Source organism: Rhopalosiphum padi, chromosome 3, assembly GCF_020882245.1.
Source record: "Rhopalosiphum padi isolate XX-2018 chromosome 3, ASM2088224v1, whole genome shotgun sequence".
NCBI classification, from domain to species: domain Eukaryota; kingdom Metazoa; phylum Arthropoda; class Insecta; order Hemiptera; family Aphididae; genus Rhopalosiphum; species Rhopalosiphum padi.
Window position 1 is genome coordinate 5,154,618 of NC_083599.1, and position 23,360 is coordinate 5,177,977.

Below are 23,360 nucleotides of genomic sequence, written 5' to 3' on the forward strand. Positions count from 1 at the left end.
CCTACCCACTATACTAACTAGATCCATTTTTTTACCAGAAACCTCACTTAAAGTTGAAGATTTTTATTATTTCAGAAAGTTATGAGTAATGACACCAAAACAGAAAAAAAAATCGCATGAATGTAAATATAAATTTATACCCATAACGGCCATAACCCATATGCCCTATTTCGGGTGTACTTATTCATATAATGAATAATATCAAAAATAAAATAAACAGGTAAATAAACGTTTCAATTGAAATATTATCGGGACTGTCGAAAAAGATAAAGCTTTAGTATGTAAGCACGTACGTAGTAAGTACGTACGTAACAAATATTAATGTAAGACACAATAAGTTGACACTTAAAACGATAGACGCGATAACGATCGCCTTTGCCGCCGCACGTGTTTGGTTTTCACTTTTCACTACTACTATTATTATTATTATTATCATCATCATTCATCATCATCAATTTGCATAATATTAAATAAAAACAACCGACCAACGTGTAAATATAAGCAAAGCCACATATTAGGGTAAATAATAATACCCTTGCGTTACACAACTCAAGAATGAGTGACGGAACCGTCAAAATTATATTTAGTCATTTACATACATAATATTTATCAAAATATAATCTATTTTATATACTGATACAGTGATACAACGCTACGACAGGTAATAATATTAACGTTTACTATTAAACCTACAACGTATATATGCAATAAATAATAATAATGTTATGTTAAGTGAACGGTTAAAGATCTTCGGCATGCTGTAAATGTTAGTCGGGATATAGTGCATCTTCGTAGTATGTACACTATTCGTTGCCAGCTGGCATAGAAGCATCGGTGTGCGAAAGTTCTAAATATGAAGATTGAAGAAGCTACCTATATACGTATTGTATTCACGCGTTAAAAGAACATAAGATTGTCAGTGGAATTACAACTTAGCGTTTTTATTATTATTGCCAAACCCCATAAATTGGGCAAACTGTTGATTATGAAGTATGACTATTGGTAAACTGTTAAAATTAATATATAACCCATCTCAAAATTACTAAATGTCAATCACTAATATCTCAATGCAGCTTATTTTATTTTTATTTTTTTAATCTTTTAAATAGTTGCAACCACGAATTGTGATTGAAGTCGACGTACAAATTAACTCAAATAGTTTAATGTATAATATAGTATTATTATGTTACTTATTATATTTTATTGAAAATAAAAAAACAACTCGGCGTGGCATTAAATTAAAATGTACACTTCCTTAGTAATTCGGAATTCCTTTTTGTTATAAAAACTAGACGGGTTGTTGTGTTTATCTAATGTTTTAATTTGAACAGTTTAGTAATTTTGTCTACAAAGTGCGAAACCTAAAGTTTTGCATAATATAGTGGGCGTACGTGTTATAGACGGAGATTACAAATAATATTACCTACGTTAATATTCATAATATTTACATCTTCTAAACATTTTATTTTAATCGTGAAATTAAATCAGCTTAAATGACGCTTTATGAGTGAATAGTAAATAGTCACGTAATAACACGTGTTATTATAATTACTATTATATAGTATACCTAAGTATAGAAGGTACACAGGCAACATTGTAACAACTATATACCTATATAAACCTATACGAGTACAGTTCAATGTAGTCTGTAAGACTCTATGACAGTCTTCCCTATTGTAAAAGTCCGTAATATACACGAATTGTTAAATAATAAATTCAAGGTTGTTACAATATAATAAAAAAAAACTTGTTATAAAAAATTCAAATTCATGTTTTAAACATACAAACCAGGATGTTAATAATACATATTTGAACTGCACTTGAAACTATCTGGCTATCTATAGATTATATTACAGTAGGACGTAGGTACTAGGTATATAATATTATATAAGTGCACTATACACAATGACAATACACTGTATATACAGTATTACAGTATAAACATACACTCTATTATTTCTATTATAAATATGTATATTTTTAGGGGCCATCGGCCCAGTGGGCTACTAAAACAGTCACTGACTATAGGTACCTATATTACATAATATGCTATAAACCTACGAATTATAATATTACTATAAATAGCTGTGAGCTGTGACTTGTGAATTCATCGGTCGACCAATAGGCCAAGATCTTAAACTAGATGACATAATGTAAAATAAAGTAAAACGAAACATAAAAAACACGTGTTATTTAAAATTATGTTGTATTATATTTTATGTTTAGTTCTAAACTCTAAAAAAAAAGAATCCTAGAATCGGTACTACTTTTAAAAAGAAAGAGGTACCTACCCGATTTACAAAAAGTTCATTTATCGGTTCGTTCCAAATAAAATATAAAAAATTGATAAATATTAATAGGTAATCAGATACCTAGTAATTTTAGGTTTAACATAATTAAATATGTTGTAAAATTAAAATGGTGGTACATATTCTATATTTACATATTATCTTGGGTATTTTTTTTTTAAATTACTTTTGATAATTTTTTCACAATCATTCACCAGTTACAATATAACTTTCCTATAGTTAATCATTAGTTTTAAATTTCTTACAGCATGCGTTCTTGTACCTATACCGATTCCTATAGAGATTGTCAGTAAAACATACTTATAATTCAAAATTTCAGTAACGATAGCTAAATATAAAAATATTTTAAAAGTTTTTTACACACTAATACTGGATAGGTAATAATTATCCACCCGCCTAAAACTGGAGCAATATACGTGGACAATTATAGGCACTATGGGCAAATGAACAAATTCAAGTACAACACAATATATCAGAGCTGATAATTACACTGCGTGTCTGCGCATCGCAATGTGTAAAAAATATTACCATAATTATTAATTTCACAACGATATTATATATCCTATTAAATATCATAATATGATAATCTATAATAATTGACTATTATTAGTCAATATGTATAGGCGATAATTCATATTATGATTTACGGTTTACGATAATTATTTAATTATTCAAATAACGGCGGACGGCGATTACCGATAATCGTTATTATTGCTACGAGTTTAAAATAAATGAAGAATATAATATCGCGATAAAAAATTTGGTAATAACACTAATATTATAACGATAATAATAATATTGCGGTTGTCGCGGAGCGGCCTCGGGAAGCCGTTAGATCGGGCGCTGCGGCAGGTAGTCGTTCGGGGCGGCGAGCGCGGAGAGGCGCGCGGCGCTAACGTACGCGCGATCGTGTGCGCATGTGTGCTCTGTGGACCGAGTGTCGTCATTCGGGCGATCGGCCGTGTTCCGAGCAGCTATCATTCATTCGCCCGTCGATCGCAATTTGGAATTCGCGATGAATACGACTAGATCAGCAGCTGCTGTAGCGCACGCGTCACGGTCTCGTCGACGACGGCGATGACGATGATAATAGATGATAATAATAATAATAATAATAATAGTAATAATAATAATAATAATATTGTACATATTTTGATTTCGCCGCGGCGACGACGACGAATAGTGCGTGTATGCGCTCCGAGTCTGGCAGACGGCCCATCCGTCCATCGTTAGAGGCCAACAGCTGTTCGCCGACGACTCCGGTGTAAGTACGACGCTCGTCACGAGCATTCGTCCAATACTTCAATCCGATACCACCGCCGCTGGAACGCAGGAAAAGCTCCACGGAAAACGACGACATGAGTGTTGAAAACCTGAACAACCATCGGCCCTCGTCCGACCACTCAGGTAAACCTAACACCCTTCGAAATTAATCGTCTACTCGCCCTACTCGACTGTAAAGTTGATGGACATACGTCGTCTCGTTTGCCTGGCTAAGAACCCTTGGCTTGTCGATTGTGTCACATCCGTCCTAGCAACAATTGATATATGTTATGCCATTTTCTCTGCTTTCGATACGTTTTACAATTAATAAATCATAATATTCAATTTCAAACCCCTTGCTTATTAATTATTTGCATATTTCATTTAAAAAAAGTTATAGGTATTATAATGTGCTATATATTTATTTGATCCGTTTTTGTAAATATTATGTATACCTTAAACAATTTTTCTTTTTTCTTTCTTGTGTCAAATTCATTGTTAAAATGTAATGCTTAAGCATTGAGCTATAATCTGAGTGACTTATTTTTTTTATTTTAAGAGACTACCTATGATTTGTTTAGACTAATTTTTGAAAATATCGTGTTACATAAAATAAACTGTTAAAAATAACAAAATTATTACTATTATTATCATTATTATTTTTATAACATGCATTTATTAGTTTTTACTTCTTAATTGTTGGGTTCTTATGATTTTTTTTTCATAAGTACATATTAAAAAGGCTACCTATTTTAGCATACATATTTATTAGTATTTTTCAATTTATTAATTGTTCCTAAACTTATGATTAACTATTATCTGTTATAATTTAAAATTAGTAAATTTTGATCTTAAGATACTAAAATAAATGTTGGTTATATTAAAATTATTATAACATTTATAACTTATTATCCTATTGTACTATAAATAACGATATTTTTAAATAATAAAAATATAAATCTAATGATAGAATATCAAGTATAAACATAACACTCTTTATTAACTACAGTATTTTTAGTTTGATAGTTAAATTTTAAACAACTCAAAATAATCTAATATTACAAATTAATATTTTCTAAGTACCTAAAATGTGATTGATAATGTAATCATTGGTTACAGATTCAATTGTGAAATTAAGAAATAAAAACCTAAACTAAATCATATGTAATGTTAAATAGACCTTTTATTAGAATCTCTGTATACCATGTAATTGAATCATCTAATGGTTTTAAATAGTAAATTATAAGCTTATTAAACTAACAAGTTATGTAATTTTAGCATGATATAGGAAATAAATTATGTAATGGTCAAGTTTGATCAACCATTGATAGTTTATTTTAGGGATAGGTTCTCAAACACCTCAAATTGCTTGATATTATAGAAACATTTAAGTTTGATTTAAATATCTTAACAGTTAATAATTACTTTTATCAAATTGTTTCCAAACATTTTTGAGTACAACAGAAAATAACATCAATTGGTTACAACTTACAATTATAATTTATTTATTTACAATAAGCAAAGGCATTCAATCAATATTGATGAATTTGAAAGTTAAAACTGATTAAAACTAAATTTTAATTGGAAATAAAAATTTAATTTTAAATAAAATTCAAGTTTTAGTTGAAGAATTTCAATAATATAAAATGCATCTTATTTTTATTAAATTTTAAAGTATAATAATAAAAGATAAGATAAGAGGATGTCCTACTTGCAAATATGTTATCTCTATCTTACTAACATACTTCATAGCAAATTTAAATTCAGCTAAACCTATTTTAGGTAGTTAGCTTTAATATTGGATTCAACCTTCCTCTAATGGCAACTAACAAATGTACTGTTTGTTGGGTACGCGACTCCATACTAAAAAAAATATATATATTGTAATATGGTAATGTTAATAAAGTACAATTCTGAATAATAAATACATAATTCTATTTAATACAAAGATTTTTATATATTATCGTCAAGTTGCCTTATTATATTTATGAACTCATAAGTAACACTAATCTAGACTATAGAGTATCTCTTAGGCTTTTATTGATGTTTTTATTTTAAAGTGAGTTATAACTATGTAAAATATTAAAACTTTTAAATGCTCATAACTCATTTTAAAATAAAAATATCAATAAAAGCCTATCTGATGCTCTATTAATATTCTTACTTTTAAGTTTGATGATAGGTAAATTAACTCCAATTTTAAAACTAATAACCAGGGAACGGATTTGAATGCAAATTGCATTTTTTTTTTTTGAATGTCCGAAAACATTGGTTTCCAAGCAAAAAGTTCATTTCATACTTCAAAGAATTAAAAAATGTAACTTTTATTTTGCATTTTTATGCATTTTAAGACTTAAATGCATTTTTAGAGCATTTTTTGAAATTTTTAGTGCATTTTGTGGTTTTAAAGTCATTTTTTCCACATTCATTCTAAAAAAAATTAAAATACCTAAAAATATGTATTATATTGTAAAATTATGAAATTATTGTTGACACGTGTAGACACAAAATATATACATACAAGTTACAACAGATTATTACCCACATTAAGGTAAAGATAAGATACGATAAACTATTTATCTAAATTGTAATTTTGTATTGCACTGTTGAATTGAGTCATTACTTTATCGTTTAGTATCGTGTTAAGCCTCGTTGTTAACGTTTTTGAGTGATGAAAATTTTGTTTTATTGAATATAAACCCATTTTTAAAGTCTTCTAAGGCATTTTTTTAGTGCATCTTTTGATGTTAAAGCATTTTTTTAAGGTATTAAATTGTATTTTTTCTTGTTTTTTAGAGTATTTAAATTCGTTCCCTACTAATAACATAAAATTGGTTCTGCTGAACGTAAATTTGCTATGATGTACTTTCTCAAAATTATAAATTATAAACAAACAATTATGTCCAAATATTTTTCATAAAGTTATCGTAGTAATAGATTTATATTTGTAACAACTATCTGAACTATCAGATCAATCTGGATATTAACATTGTATTATTTACAGTTTTGAAAACTGCCTAAATTTAGGATTTTAAATCATTTTTAACATATTTGTATTTCTGTTCTCTTTAAATTATTTTACATTTTAACTAAATATAATAAATGTTTTGATCAATTTTATTTATTTATAAATTTGCATGGGATATTGTAATTGATTAAATCTTTGGAGATAATCTAAATTATTTTTATTTTTTTAGTTTTAGGTTCTTCAAGCAAAAATAAAAGATCAATACTCTATGATAAAACATTTGTTATTGATATTGCTGACAATATAGTAAGCTCAAAAGTGGAAAAGCTCATAAATGCATATGGAGGAGTAAGTTTACAGACATATATTTTATTTTATGAATGGTTTGATCTCGGTGCAGGATATTTGGGGTGCATACGTATATGTCAAAGCTCATTAGTGATTTTACTTTTAAACTTATTCTGTTATTCAAGTAACTATTATTTCAATTAAAAATTGTTATTATGAGATTTAACATGAAATATTAATATTCTCTGTAGAATTTAAAATGAAACATATTAAATATATTTTTAAACAAATGTTATATTTGTATGTAACTTATGTAGAGGTATGTATAGTACTTCAATACTTACTATATAATTATATCTAGGGAACGGATTTTAAAATAAGATAGAATTTATATTATTTTATTATAATTATTATAATTTATTTTTAAAAATGTTTATTCTGAATCATCCAAATAGGCTTCATGAAGGAAACAGTTAAAAACGACATATAATTTGAAATTTTAAAATTTAAAATTATGGCGATTGGATTTTAGCATTGCTTTATAATGACTAAATGAACTTTCCCCATCAACAGAAGTGATAGGTGTTTCATACAATAGTCATGTTAATTATTTTAGATTGTATTCTATTTCTGAGTTTTATTTAATACTATATCCCTATAATGTTAGATCCTGAGATTTTTCCAATATGATTTGTAATTTTGAATTGATTAAAACTCCAATTTCACCAGGAACAGGTTGCAATTGTTTTACGTCATTATCAATTATTTCAAGACTCTCGGTTAATAGTAGTTTAGAAGTTTCTAATTTTTAAATAGTATCAACTAAAATTCTAGAATTAGTGGAAGTAAATGCTAAATTGTTTTGCAAATTTGTACTTTCTACGAGTTCAGTAGTTTTTTATTTTTATCGCAATAACATAGCAACATCGAAATCTAAATTTAAAACAATATTTTTAATCTTTTCAAAGTTATTCAAATAATGTAAAACAACTGATAGTCACATACTTTATTGTGTATTATACCATTCAGTCAAAAAACACCCATTGAGAAATAAAAAAAACGAACATTTTACAATTATACAGAATAAGTATATTTGTATGTAAAATATTTTAAAATTTTTAATTATTCCAAAAAATATAAAAAAAAAAATTAAAATAAAATTAGCACCAGCATATTTTAAAATCTAAATTAACTGAAACATATACATGGTACGAAAACATTCCAGTATTAAAATTAAATAAAAATATTAATTTAAATTAAAATCCGTTCCCTAGTTATTATCTCATGTTTAGTATTTTAATAAATAGTAATACATTTTTTAATCATATTTTGAATGTAATTGTTTCTTATGTGTAAAAAATTAAGTATATAGAGTATAATAATTTATTATTGACCACAAGGGAAAATATTGTCGAATAAGATTTAAATAGATACATACGAGTGCTGGGTGATTATTTTACCAAATAACACTTGTTATTTCAAAATCTATTAATGTTTTTGAAAATATTTTTCTTACATAATTTCCAGTCTATACAAAAATATTTAAAAAAAAATGTATATTATTTAATATTATTTTAGATTAATTTGATTTAATTATGTTTAAAAGATCCGAGTAGTAGACAAACATTTTGTGGGGTATCACTATATCTCCACTTCATTCACCTAAATTTTAAATACTTACATGCTATAAGTTATAACTCTTAAACTACTCATCCAAATTTTTTATTTTATATTTTGAAATACTTTGATTAATATTCTACTTCAGAATATAAAATTTAATATATGTTGTTATTCAAAAAAGTAAAAAATATTAATTTAAAATAATGTGTTGTTTGATATAAATATCACTGTAAAAGGGATAAGCAACTAGTGGCCGACATACCTTTTTATCTGGCCTATGCTACATTTTCAAATTACTTTATTAAATTTTATTTTATTATATTTATAAAATCAATATAATGTTTATTGTAAAACATAAATATGAATTATCTAAAGGAAGTGATATATTTAATGCTGTAAAAATGCATTGAACCATTTGGTAGTTTCAAAAAATTGTCATCAGTTGTGACTGATGGTGTAAAATCATATTTTTAGTTTTCCATACTTCTGATCCCAATAGATTTTAAAATTCTAAAAATTGGTTATCTAGTAACATTGAGTTGCCCATACCTGCCCAAATAATGCTCATACAAGTATAAAACTATCAAAATGTATACATACTAAAAGTTGTTAAAATAACACCCGGTATATAGTTTTTGTATGTCTAAATATATAAATGTATATATATTTTTTTTTATTAATAGAAAATAACTCAATCATTAGAAAAGAGTTCCGATTATTTAATATCAGATATGATACAAAATGAAGGGGTTAAGTATAATAGCAGTTCAGAAACTAATAATGTAAGAATATTTTTTAACTAAATTTTTCTTTGTTATAAAATATAATGCAACATAACACTTTATTTTGTTGATTTTTCAGAGTAGAAGAGATATTGAAATAAAAAATGGACCATCTTCTAAACGTAAAAATTCAGTTGATCTCATTAATAAGGCTAATATTTTTAATATAAAAATTTTGTCTGCCAAAAAGGTTAATAAAATAATATAATTTACAAATATTAATTTATAATCACATTTCTTTTTAAATATAGTTTCAACACTGGCTCAAGTCTTTATTGAAAAAACACCGTACTAACAAAAGACCTACAGATCAAGTTGCAAGTGTTCTAAAAGGAAAAGTTAGTTTAAAAATAGAATCAATGGATCAAGGACAACGTCCTGTGTTTGAATTTATACCTAAGTGGCCAGATTTAGGTGATGCATTATGTAAAAAGAAAACAAAACATTCAGCTGAACATAAATATAATGGGGATAAAAGTGATGATGATTACTCTTCAGATCAATACAGGTAATACAAAACGTTTTGTCTATTTATTTATTTTTTTTTTTTTTTGACAATTAATTATTATGTAACTAATAATAATTATGTTTTTAGTACCTCAGAAATTGGTGGAATGTGTGAACTATGTGACATGCCATTTATGAATTACAAGGAACATATAAATACTAAAAAACATATGAGAGAAAGTCAAGATGAACACAGGTTTCATGAATTAGACGAATTAATTAACGAGAGGCCTTTAAATGTTATTTTTAACCAATTTATACCCGATAAGTCTGAAAAGTAAATTGTATAATATTGTATTAAAAACTAACATAAGTTAATATTATTTCTTATTTTCCTAGGAAAATTAACAAAGATCAAAATTTAGCTCAGAAAACACCTAATCTTAAAAACTGCCTAGATAACACAGTTATCACAATAATTGATTCCGATTCAGATGATGCTGAACAAAAAGATGTGGTAAATTATACATACTTTATTTTAACATTTTCGATAAATTTTACTTAAATAATAAATTGTTTACTTTATTTATTTAAAATTTTTAAGGTAATAAAGTATAGCTAATTTTATCAAGTTATTAAAATATGTTTAATTTTATTGATTTTTACAATGTTTAGTTGTTAGGTATAGTATATTATTTATATTTAGTTTAATTATGTAGGTTTTAATTCATTTTTAAATCTGAAAAAAATGTCATATGATAAAGAAGATATAGATATATAGAACTATAGTAATTAACGTAAAAGAAATATTTTGATAAGATAAATTAAAAAGTGACTCGGTAACATTTATTCCAATTTTTTAATATTGTAATTTTTTTGTACTCATAAAATGATATTAACTAAAGAAGTGTTATTTTACATAGGATTAACAATAAAAATAACTTTTTATATGTTTTGCCCATTAAAAATTAAAAGATAAAAAAAATTCATATGATGATGGATAGTATATAACCTAACCATAGGTGCGTGCAGGACTTAGCAGTAGGTATTGCTGAAAATTATTCATTTATATGTGTTTAAGCTTATAAGAAAAGAGCATTCACATTTTTTAATAATAACACTTTTTCATCAGTCTTGAAAATTTATTTGATTGATACAAAAATGTATTGTAAAAATTATTATTTAAATGACATTAAATTATCATTATCACAACAAATATTAAATGAGTTTTTATGGAGGTACCAATTTCATAATAGTTTGTCATGTATCATTTTATCTATGTAGTCTGTGGAGGTACCTAGTGCAAACCATTTACACTTTACAGCATATCATTTATTATCAACAACATAACTAAATAATTATTTAATGTTTCTTATTTTGTAAATTGTAACTACTAACAGAACTATATAGTTAGAAGAAATAAAAATTGTGAGTGAAAACTGTAACTATTTGCTATTTGCAGCCCGCAGGTGTTGCTATAGTATGCCCTGCAACACCCGCGCGCACGCCTATGTTTATTCAATATATTAGTTTGTAATAACAGGGGTGGCCAAACCGCAGCTCGCGTCATAGACTTTTGCGGCTCTTATCTTATCGTAACATTTTTACAAAAGAATTTTTTTAATATGAATTTGTGTATTACCTTTTTTTTTTCTTGACATTTTGGCTCTTCCATATTTATTTTTTATATTTGGTAGCTCGTGAGTCTCTTCTCGCTGGCCACCCCTGGTAACTGATAATTAATTAAAAATGAATAATTTTTTTTTCTAAACAAAATTGTATATATTTTTTAATTAACTTGCTGTTAAATATTTTTTTTTATTACATTATAAAATAATAATTATAATTTTTACATACATTTGTATATTTTTCAGCATTGTTCGTTAGATGATAAAACTCCAAGTCCTTTTAAAGAACAAGCATCAAAAAGCTTAAAAAGGAAATACCAATTTTCCGACTCGGATATTTCTTTTGTACCTCAGAAGAGACCTAGTAAATTACATTCACCAATACATGATGAAATTAATTTTTATAAAAAAACCAAGCGGAAACACAAAACGCATCAAAAGTCATCATCTAAGGATATATATAAAGTGGAAGTTGTAAATAATCATCCATCAAAATCAAATAATCCAAATAACAATAGAATTGAGTCTGATCAACCACCAGTTATAATACGCTTAAAAAGAGTACAAAATTCTAAAAATAAATATTCTTCAAGTGATGTTGAAAGTCATATATCTATCTCATCATCGGATAATGATGATGAAGTCCCAGAGGATCCTATACCAGTTCATAAGTATATACGTGTAGTTAGAAAACCAAGTTTCAGTAACGGAACTGAAGTTCTGCCTTCAAAAGGCTACACAAAAAATCAAATGTTTACATTTGAACATCCCGAGTTGCGTCATAATATCTATAAAAATGTTTCTTACTATCCTACTTATACTTGTATCCCTGACACTAAGTCTAGTATTAAATACATTCAAGATAAGATAGCAAATTTAAATCCTAATTTAAAATGTACATTATCATTTAAAGAGTCTTTAAAAGTTATGTCTAAAATGGAACCTCAACAAATCGGAGAATGGTTTTATAATGTTCCCAAAAAAATTCAAGATAACTTATCATTCAATTCTTCTACATTAGTCCCACTCACTGATTTGTCGAAAATAAAATCTTTTGTAGTCCCAAAAAAGAAAGTTAACAGAAGTTCAACATCCTCCAGTTCTATTGAAATATTATAATTTTAGTTAATTATGTTCCAAATGGTTTTGTGTCCTATCTGAGATCTCTTAATATTATTATCTTTAGGGATTAATTTTAATTGTTACATTAAATTATTTTTTTAATTTGATGTTAAAGACGATCCGCCTCCCTACTTATAGGTAAAAAACATTTATTTTATATCGATTCAAAGTTATATCCAAAGATGTTAATTTTTATATTTAGTTAATTTATACCAAATACCATCAAAAAGTATTATATTAATTCAAAAATATGGATCTGTACATGAAAATTGTTTAATTTCAAGTATTGTTTGTAAATTAGGTCAAATATTTCTTTTTTGTTTTTGTTTTTTTTCTTTGCTTTTAAAACCACTAATTTGTTTTTAAAATGTTTTATTTTATTTTAAAGTTTATGTTAATGTTAATATATGTTTATTTATTTATGAAAATATTTTATTTTACTTGTGGAACATTGTTCAGCCAGGTGCCTTGTTGAAAATTATAGTCCAAACTTTTATAAAGTTATACAAAATAATCCAAATGGAACCTTATTTAAGCCAACTAATGATACAAGTAATTAAATTAATAAACAAAATTATTTTGTTGGGAACAGTATTCTAATATAAAATTGTTAATAATATACATAGTTTATGATGTATGGATGTAATGGCTTCTGGAGTAAAACATTTATATTGTAGGTAAATTATAAATATATTTACACATAAAATTAAAACGATTTATTAACAGACAAAAAATCATTATTTATTTATTTGTGTTTGAATTAGTATAAGTAAAACAAATTGGTATTAATCCACAAGTGTGTTAAAATAGCTTATTGTTAAACTGTTTTGTTTTTTTTTTCTGTTATATTTTATTGTTGTGTTATGATTTAAAACACTTTTACAATACTTATACATATAATATTAAATGAGATTTATTTCTTAGTTTTCTGAATATTTTATGTCTATTTATTATATTATTTCACTGCTATAATTTTATAAATGGTCTAAAAACCGTTTTTGTTAACCGAATTTAAATATATGTATTATTTTTTTTTATATCAGTATTGATTATCTATGACTGCTTTAAATGAAAAAAGTTTTATTTTAATTATATATATATCCTTGTCATTGTGCAAAAAGTGAGAATACTAGAGTAAGTATTTTTTAAAATCTTTTTAAGTTAATTGAGAACAAGAAAAAATTGCAATAAACAATATTGAACTAAATGTATCAATCTCACTAAGTCACTTTTTATACAATGGCAACAAACTATTCAATATACTACCTTATATGTTTATATAATATTAAATTTTTACTAAAGCATATGTATTATGGTATTTTTATTATTTTTTTTGCCATTTTGTGTTTAGACTAGTGAATTTAAATATTATATTTTATCAAGTATAATTGTGAATATTGTTTTAAAAATATACAAGTGTGTGCCTTTACTTTAAATTGATTTTTCTTAATTACCTATCAATATATCATGTTATACTAGTCAGGGAACAGGGACAGGAATTGTACCAAAAACAACTGAAAGCTTTAGAAAATATAATATTAATAACCATAATCCATATTTAAATGATATTGTAACAGAAATTATTAATAGTACTACACTTTTTTATTTTAATAGATTTAATTATATTGTTTAGGTTTTTCTTTAGTCAAGTATAAATTATTATATAATTAATAAGAATAATTTGCATTAATAGTTATGGTTAAATAAAACTTTCCTTGTACAATATTTTAAAAATAACCCAAAGTTCCAATCCCTGATTATTATGGGCATAATTTTTTGAAGAACCATGTTGATTTTGGGAACTTGCATTGGAAAAAGAAGACAAAAAATGCCAAAAATATTTTATTGTTCTCATTTATAAAGCTTTTTAATTTAGTTTTGAAATAATATTTATGAAAAACATTCTTTCTCATCATTTTTTTATTAACATTAAATTAACTGAAAATGCTTGAGTTTGGTGTTTTATTCACAAAATAATCAAATATTTTATAAATAATTTACATAATCATTGCTCTACTTATACCTCCAACGACCACTAATTTTTAATTGTACGATTTTGTGCAATTGTGACGAGTCTGTCAATAATGAAAATTTCTACATATATATCATGTAGTTGACATGTATAGTAGGTAGTCAAAATTAATATTTAAAACATGGACAAAAAAATGTATGGCCATAGCATGGTTTATTAGTCAATGGGTCAAAGATACAGTTATCTCATGATTATTACATTGGTGACATTATATTAAGTAAAATAGATATAAAAATATATAGAAATGTTAATAATAATACATTATAAATAAACACAACAAGCAATCTTATCATACACAATAAATATTAAAAAGTGTTAATGTCATATGTTGTTTGTAAAAATAATTATAATAATATAAATTCAATACTGAAAAATACATGACGTTAGTTGTCATAAATAACTGTACACTGACTAACATACAGACAGTTATATGATTTTATATTTATTGACAGATACTGAAATTTGATGCCAATTGATAAGTTATAGAGTTATTTGTTTAAATATTTATCAAAAAGAAATGAGTAGAAAATTTAATTCATATTCATAAATAATTTATAGAATAAGTCAATCCTTAGACGCATAAAAGTGTACATACAATAAAAAACAATTTATTAAAATGATCTACCTAGTAAAAATGTTTGTCAATATTCATTTAAATAAATTTATTTATGCCTTTGGACGAATTGCAGTTAGATCTTAAAGAAACACGTACAAAAATTAGCCGTCAACGATTGATAGAAGTGAATAAACCATCAATTAAAGGTAAACCATCAAGCTGTTCCATTAAATCACCACCAACAATATTAAGTATTGAATAATTTATAATATAATAATGTAATATATATAATTTAATAATATAATATGTATAATATAATAATATAATATATATAATCTAATAAACCAAATATTATATGTTTAGACATTGGTCGAAGGAAAGAAATCCATAAATTAGTTCCTCCAAAAATGGCTCATATTTTCCGTGGAAAACTGTCGCACAGTGTGACCGACTAAAAATTCAAATAAAAAAAAAAATCAATAGTACAATTGACGGTATTGACATTGGGTACAGGGAAGCTATACTGTCACAATTAAAAATTATGTGTGATTAATAATGATACTATTGATACAATTACAATTTTTTTTTTATTTATGTTTAGGTACAATAAATAAAAGGTGTACACAAAAATGTTTAAAAAATTCAAGATTTTAACAACAAAATTTGGTTTTTTAGCCAACAATCGTGATTTTGTTTTCTATTTATATTGACAAATGACGACATTGTAATTAAGTATTCATCAAATTATTTGTAATATAATATATTGGTACAATATTTATTTGGATCGTACACCCACAAACCGCCACTGCAGGCGGGACTTGTATTTTTGATTTGAAAAACAAAATTATAGAATTACTAATCATTAAATGGCATGAAAGGCAAGGGTCCCCTAAAATGGTGGGGCCCAGGGCAGCTGCCCTTCCAGCGGCGTTGGGTCAGAAGGAAGGAATTCTTCCATTGGAAGTTGGTGAAGTGTATGATATTCTTCAAGGTAAAACTGCTGAACGGTTGGACAAACTAAAAATTCAAATCAAAAAAACAATCAATAGTAAAGCTGAAGGTATTGACTTTGGGTCCTGGGAAGCTGTACTATCACTAACTAAAAGGTATGCATGATTAATAATGATTACTATTGATACAATTACAATTTTTTTTTAATTTAAACTAGTTTAGTATTTTAATCATTAATATTAACATATATACATATTATATAGTTCATGTTGACAGAGCTCGACTTAGAGATCGTCATCAAGAAAAAGTCCAAAGTTCTAAGGAAGATATAAGGTAAATTTAATCATATATTAATGTTATAGCCAACATTATAATTTATTTTTTAATTAGTGATGCTGAATAAGAAGCAAGAAATATTATAGAGAAATTTGCTGCAGATTATGAAGCTTGTGGATATAGTTTAGTATATACCTATTTTTCCCAATAGCGTAGAACTGGTCACTCTAATTGTATCAGAAATTGATGATGAAAAAAGGCTGATATTCACTAGACTACGTGTTGAAGTAATCTTATCATATACAATAAATATTAAAAAGTGTTAATGTCATATGTTGTTTGTAGAAATAATGATAATAATATAAATTCAATACTGAAAAATACCTGACGTTAGTTGTCATAAATAACTTTACATTGACTAACATACAGACAGTTATATGATTCTATATTTATTGACAGATACTGAAATTCGATGCCAATTGAAAAGTTATAGAGTTATATTTTGTTTAAATATTTATCAAAAACAAATGAGTAGAAAATTTAATTTATATTCATAAATAATTTATGGAATAAGTCAATCCTTAGACAATTAAAAGTGTACATACAATAAAAAACAATGTGTTAAAATAAAAACTTTAATTTCTATTAGTTTTTATTATACTATTATGTAGACATGTACATACAATTGTGTTTAACTAGTTGAAACATATACTATTTCTTAACTGGTGCCATAGGCGCAAATAGGGTGGGGCTTGGGGAAGGGCTAACTCCTCCTAGAATTGCTATAGCTCCCCCAAAAACTTATATTTAACTACATAATACATTGAATGCAGTATGGGACTGAGCTACAGCCCCCCTCCCAAACTTCCAACACTATTTGCGCGTATGGCTGGTACAGATATATTCATCTATTGCTGGAAGAAAATAATTTATTTTCAAAATTATAATTGAATTTGTGATGTGCTCATCCATACCAGAATATAATATTATATAATATGACACTATAAAAAAAAATAGTCAGAATATGTCAGCTAATAGCAAAAATATAAATGTTGTTTTAGCTCAAAATTTCATACATTATTATTATTTATTATATTATGGTTTTTACAACCCTAATAAAAATTCACGTATATGAATGAGTCAAAATTTTAATTATATTTAATATACCTAATATTATTTTATTTTTTAAACGAATATATATAACGGTCTTGTTAAAAACAAACTATTAACTGTTTTTTTATCCGTGTTACTAGTTAATAATTAGGTATTATTAAAAATTGGTATTTTAGTGAACAGTTGATGTAGTATAACACAGGCACAGCGCCAGAATTTTTTTCTAGGGGGACAGTAAGGGGCAAGTCAATTTTTTGAATGGGTAAGTTCAACAATTTTATTTCTTTCATTAACAAAATAATTAGCTAATGATTTATGTATCCATATATGTAATGTGTACATAGTGTAGTGGGCCAGCAACTGGTCGTCGAAATATTTCTAAGTGTTGTTTATTAAATTAATTGAAAATATTCTAAGTCCAAATTATAGATTTCTGATGTAGACTGACGTGAAGGTGCCTGCGCTAACTCTGGTAAATCACGTCTGTAGGAGTCCTCTCCAGGGCCCCCTTATATAGTCAGTGTCCCCCGACCTACTACCCATGTATCGTCTGGCCTATTCCTAAGTGCGTCATTTGTTCTCACGCTGTTACGCATTTCAGGATGCACGTGCGATGATGTATATGACATCCGGTGACGCTAGCCCACGCGCCTGTGGTCAGCCTCGCTCGAGATTCTCAGAACTCAAGATTAGTTTAAAATCATATTTTGATTATAGATTTATAATGTGTCGTGGAGTTCGTTCATCTCCGAAGATTACAGTCATAACAGCCATAGGTGTGTTTTTAACCCGCCTATTGTTATTCTCCCATTTCTCCATTTCGTCTAGGCCTATACGTTACCGCCCAGGTGTGTAGATACTTCCCTATTATATGAGAATGTTTATTTCTACGTCGTAGTATATATATTATTGGTATAGGACATCAGAGCATGTAGCAATAGGTACTGAGTAATGAGTAGTAGGACACTAGGATGGTATTAAGTACTGTTGGTTACTTACTTGTGTTTATGTCTAATCACTTTGAACATCCCACGATTACACCAAATTGGCAATTTCCGCCAGTATAAATTTGTAGTTTTTTTGTTTATTTTTTTAATTCATCCTCATTAACTGGACTTGTTTGAGGACCTAAGTAGAATCAATTTTTCGAACACTCATTTTGATTTAACGTGTTAAACTGGTGAAATAATTAATAAACAGAACTGACTATATTTTATACCAATGGTAAAGATTTGCAAAAAAAAATAAATGAAAAATATTAAAAATGTATAAAAATCGTCGCTATTACGCCGTTATATATAGTTGTTACTTGTTGTTGAGATAAATAAAATGTGAAATGAAACGAAATTTACACTGAACTACTGAAGATATTTATATTTATTAATTATATCTAAACACAAACGAAATGAGGCAAGCGGGCACATATACACACACATACATAAACAGTGAACAAATATTATGTCGTGTAATGACAAGTCCTGTGGGAAACCAGACTAATAGGCGAACTCCGCTATTTTTAAACATTTTGAATCGCGTCACTTTAATCGATTACGGAGAGTGAATAATGAAAATAGTGCTCCACTCATTCTATTTATTATTTACAATTACGAAATAATATGCCTATCAAAAATAAATACACTCGTAAACTGTTATGTACAGCGCTACAGTGATTGTTGAATAATCGTCGATTCAAATTATGAGGAATCAGACCCGGGGATTCAAAATCACAGGATATAGGTAATTCAGTACTTGTGTTCAAAAATCGTTTATATTATAATAGTTGGGAGACTAGCTTGGTCTAGTGCTCCACGGCCACAGTTAATAGGAGTTTAAATATCTTGGGGGGGGACGAGAACTTATCCTGGGCGGGCAATCGCCCATCCCCTTGGCGCCGTCCCTGGTACAACACTACCTAACTTTTTCGTTGTTATTGGTTCACACTATTGAAACTTTTTCAAAAGATAGAAAATCACCGCTTCCAATCCCCTTACATCAAGTACATTTCTTACTGATGAAAATATATCCCTATAAAATTTAATTTAGTAGGTATTTGTCTTCATAACATTTGACCTGATTATCACGTCCTTAATCGTATAATATGTATATAAATGTAATAATATTACATTCTTACGTGTTAATCAAAATACTGCTATTTTTTTTAAATAATTGAGTCTTTATAGTTAATGAGTTATAATATATTGTTTGTTCACACATGTCAGTTAAAACGTTCATTATGACTGGATTCATCAAGATTGAACAAGTTATGAACGTGTGAACACTTGTTTCCACACGACTGAATCATTAAAATTGATGATCAGTCAATTAGAAACTATTTCTATTTTGCGTCATTTCTAATGATCATTGATAAGTATCGCGTCATGAAAGGTGTGAAGAACTTGATTTTGAATTAAATATTTTAAAATTTCAGTACCTATTCAAATCATAATATTTAATTTTTATATAAATCCGAAATAAATTGTTAAAATAGTTTTTAAGTGGCGTGATGAATGATGATTATAATTTATATTGAACCATTTTTGGACCAATACAGACAACATGAATGTTTATGGAATTTTAATATGAAAATCAAAATCTTTTCAATAATATTTTAAAATTCAATCATTTTTTTAAATAAAAAATCAAAATTGACTTTTAAAATCTAAATTCTGGAATTGATTTTGGATTTTAGATTTTGAAAGATTTAAAATCATGCCCAGCTCTGAGTAGGTATAAATGCGGTATAATAAAATATAAATACTATAAACATAGGTATTTATAAATATATAATAGGTACGTATCGGCGTATGTGGATATTCCATTATACAATTATGCTTGTAATTAAAAATAATTCTATATTTCTAACTTCTCTATGATGTAATTACAGACTACCTACGCGGCTACTGTTATACTATAGTACAGAATGGTACAATATTATATCTTCATTCTTCAATGGGTGACAAACTATTGAGTGATTTAATGCCTCAATGGTCAAAGCGATAGAAAAAGAAGATGGTAACAAAATAATTTAGATGAAGCAGTAGATACTAGATAGATTTTTTTAAATAAAAACTAGAAGATATAATTATATAAGCTAGAATAGCATAATTAATTTAAAAAACTAATGTATTTTGTATGGAATATTGTATTATTATTTATTATAATATTATAATATATTAATTAAATTTGAAATAAATTGCAATGATTAAATATAAGTACCTATACTAAATATTTTTGGATCTATACCAAAAGGCAAATAAATTAATAAATAATTTGAATTTGTTAAAATATACCCTTCAAAAGTTTAGCCCCATACAAGCGACTTACACAATTTAAATTATATGATAATTAATTGAAAATTGCCTGTTTTAGTATTTTACTATATTAAGACCAGGTCCGGGTAATAATAATTATCAAATTCCACTACACTTTTACACTATTACTAATTATTTTCGTTGTTTAATAACGTTATACAAATAACAAAGTACGAACACTACAAATGCTATCGAAGGATTTTTGTATATATTTTTTTTTAATATTTCTAGTTTGTACTTTTATGTACATAAAGTCATAAAACATTATGAGGTTTTGTAAGTTTCACAATCACGTGCGTTTTTCAATTAACATTACCAAAGACAACAGCATAATAGTGCGTAATTAATTATAAGTATAGCGATTATTTTAAAACATTTATTGTAAGTACCTGGCTAAACTTGCAAATAATTAATAAATAACAAACATATTCTGATATTCATGAATAATAGATAATTTATGTAAAATAAATATCTAAATAAAATAATATGAAATACATATATATATATATTATATATTAAATAAAATAAAAATAAATTTAAATAGAAATCCAATTATTATGCAGTTATATATTTATATAATACAACACCAGTCACAATTTAACGCTAAACTCTGTAGCCACGGTCTTAATAGTAGCTAATAGTCGACGGAAAATCTGAAAAAATAATAAAACTTAAGAGTAGGGTCTGGATTTTTAGGAGTAATTAAATATAAATATATTATAATGCAAAATAATTTTTTTAAATCAAATAATAATTAAGGTACTTTCCTGTTATACGAGACTACGGCTATTTTCGCGACTACCTCAGTTATAAAAGACTACCGCGGTTGTTTTGTGAAACACCACAATCCCGTTATCTAAGACTACCAAAATTTGCACAATTTCCTATTATCACAGACTACCTTAGTTTTATTTAAAATTTATATTTGTACAGTGCACCTCCATATTTAATTCTTTAATATTTTTTTAATCAGTAGGTATTATTGGGATGGCTACATTCGAATTATATATATAAAAAAGGATTTAAATACCCAGTAATCATTTGTGATGTATTACACAACACACGCTACATATGTGGCGTACGGTCATTAAAAACAATAAAATAATAATTATAATAAATACAAAAATAATAGTGGTAAAAAATGGTAAATTTACAAATAAAATAATAAATAATGATTGCCACATTTACGAATTATATATAAAAAAAAATGTAATGATATTAGTGTCGTATAATCATTTTAGATGTTTCTACATCAAAAAACTTTTGTATCATAAATTGTTCTCTATTTTGAATATCGATGTGTTAAAATGGCTGTAACATGAATTTTGAATCACTCTGTATAAATATATAATTATATAATATTAATATAACAATTGTGAATTGCTACGCTAGAACGCAGTGCGTGGATATCGTACAGCTAATTGTGGTAGTCGCGAAAACCATTTTAGTAGTCTTAAATAACAGGATTGTGATGTTGTCAAAAATCATGGTAGTCTCGTATAACAGGAAAGTACCATAATTAATTACCTCTTTACAACTTAAATATTTTTCAAAAGGTTTGGTTACAATCTGTATTTTGTCTATACAATAAGCAAATAAGATAATACTGATACTCTTACAAGTTACACAACTGTAGGCAAATAGTTCGGCGCGCAGACGCGATTTTAAATCGCCAAGAATTGTATTCGCTAGCACACGATGCTTACAGACTATAACAATATTTTACGCGATTAAAATGCGAGCCAAATCATGATTACCTCGTGTGAAACGCGCGCAAACATTCACCCAGTGTGAATAGACAATAGACCCAGTCAAAACAAAATTTTAGCCGTCTTGGGCGAATATTTGTCTAAAATTAAAATATCAAAAAGTCATTAATAACTAATTACTTACTTTAATAGATAAGATACAGATAAATAATATTATACTTTTTATTGCAGACTTGACTGAAAGAGCATTTGTCAAAAATTCAGGTTAACCAAACCCCTCGTAAGTTTAATAAATAAATAATAAATGAAAAATTTGTTACAATTTGAACTTTTGTTTTTTTTCCATTTCAAACAATTAATACCTACAATTGCACTTCACTGACTGACAAATCATCTCCGTTCAGAATCGTTTTTCGTATACAATGATACCCGACATTGTATTCAAATTTAACACATTCATTATAGTGACCAGTGACCTACTCTCCATCTCTACTATACAGCAGAGCGATACCCACTTGCCCAATTTAGAAAAAACAAAACTCTAAAAGGAAGCATATAGTGTTGGAAACTAATATCACGGAAATTAAACGTTACGAAAATAATTAAAAGTAACCATATTTTAATTTCTTGGAATAAAATTTTTTAAATTTAAATTTCTATGATTTTAGATTTCTAATTCTTTTTTTCATTATTATTATATTCTGTGTAAATTATTTTCCATGATATTAGGTTTCCAGGGTTAAGTTAGGTTAGGATTTGTCAAAAAATTCAAGTTAGCCAAACCCCTCATAAGTTTATTGATAGACGGAAAAATGTTACTTTTGAACTTTTATTTTTTCTTTATTTCAAACAATAAATACCTACAATTGCACTTAAAATTGAATTTTAACAAAACTATTTTAAATTCAATAAGCTTCAAGCGTGTGCCAATTTTGTCAAACTAAACAGTTTAGATAACGAGCTATTACATTGTATTATATTCCTT

General features: G+C 26.5%; 1 protein-coding gene and 2 long non-coding RNA genes across 3 annotated transcripts; 2 read left to right on the forward strand and 1 right to left on the reverse strand.

Moving 5' to 3' along the window:
- The first annotated feature begins 3,275 nt into the window (after positions 1-3,275).
- Positions 3,276-13,863, forward strand: LOC132926831 (uncharacterized). The gene is made up of 8 exons (XM_060991239.1): positions 3,276-3,716; positions 6,770-6,888; positions 9,132-9,230; positions 9,310-9,420; positions 9,482-9,738; positions 9,826-10,014; positions 10,077-10,194; positions 11,552-13,863. The coding sequence occupies exons 1-8, from the start codon at positions 3,668-3,670 to the stop codon at positions 12,422-12,424; spliced, it is 1,815 nt and encodes a 604-aa protein (XP_060847222.1). The 5' UTR covers positions 3,276-3,667; the 3' UTR covers positions 12,425-13,863.
- A 1,038-nt stretch (positions 13,864-14,901) lies between these two features.
- LOC132926529 (uncharacterized) lies at positions 14,902-19,309 on the reverse strand. Its single transcript, XR_009661466.1, has 3 exons — positions 18,355-19,309; positions 15,872-16,032; positions 14,902-15,466 (listed from the first exon to the last, which is right to left on the reverse strand). It is a non-coding gene; the product is annotated as an uncharacterized LOC132926529 (long non-coding RNA).
- Positions 16,028-16,484, forward strand: LOC132926530 (uncharacterized). The gene is made up of 3 exons (XR_009661467.1): positions 16,028-16,121; positions 16,230-16,299; positions 16,357-16,484. It is a non-coding gene; the product is annotated as an uncharacterized LOC132926530 (long non-coding RNA).
- Positions 19,310-23,360: the final 4,051 nt, after the last annotated feature.

Bases quoted from the DNA above. Each gene is read 5' to 3' on its own strand.
- LOC132926831 (XM_060991239.1), top strand. From the start codon at position 3,668: ATGAGTGTTGAAAACCTGAACAACCATCGGCCCTCGTCCGACCACTCA. The intron at 6,889-9,131 runs GTAAGTTTACAG...TTTTATTAATAG, and splicing joins TCATAAATGCATATGGAGGA to AAAATAACTCAATCATTAGA. The intron at 9,421-9,481 runs GTTAATAAAATA...TTTTAAATATAG, and splicing joins AAATTTTGTCTGCCAAAAAG to TTTCAACACTGGCTCAAGTC.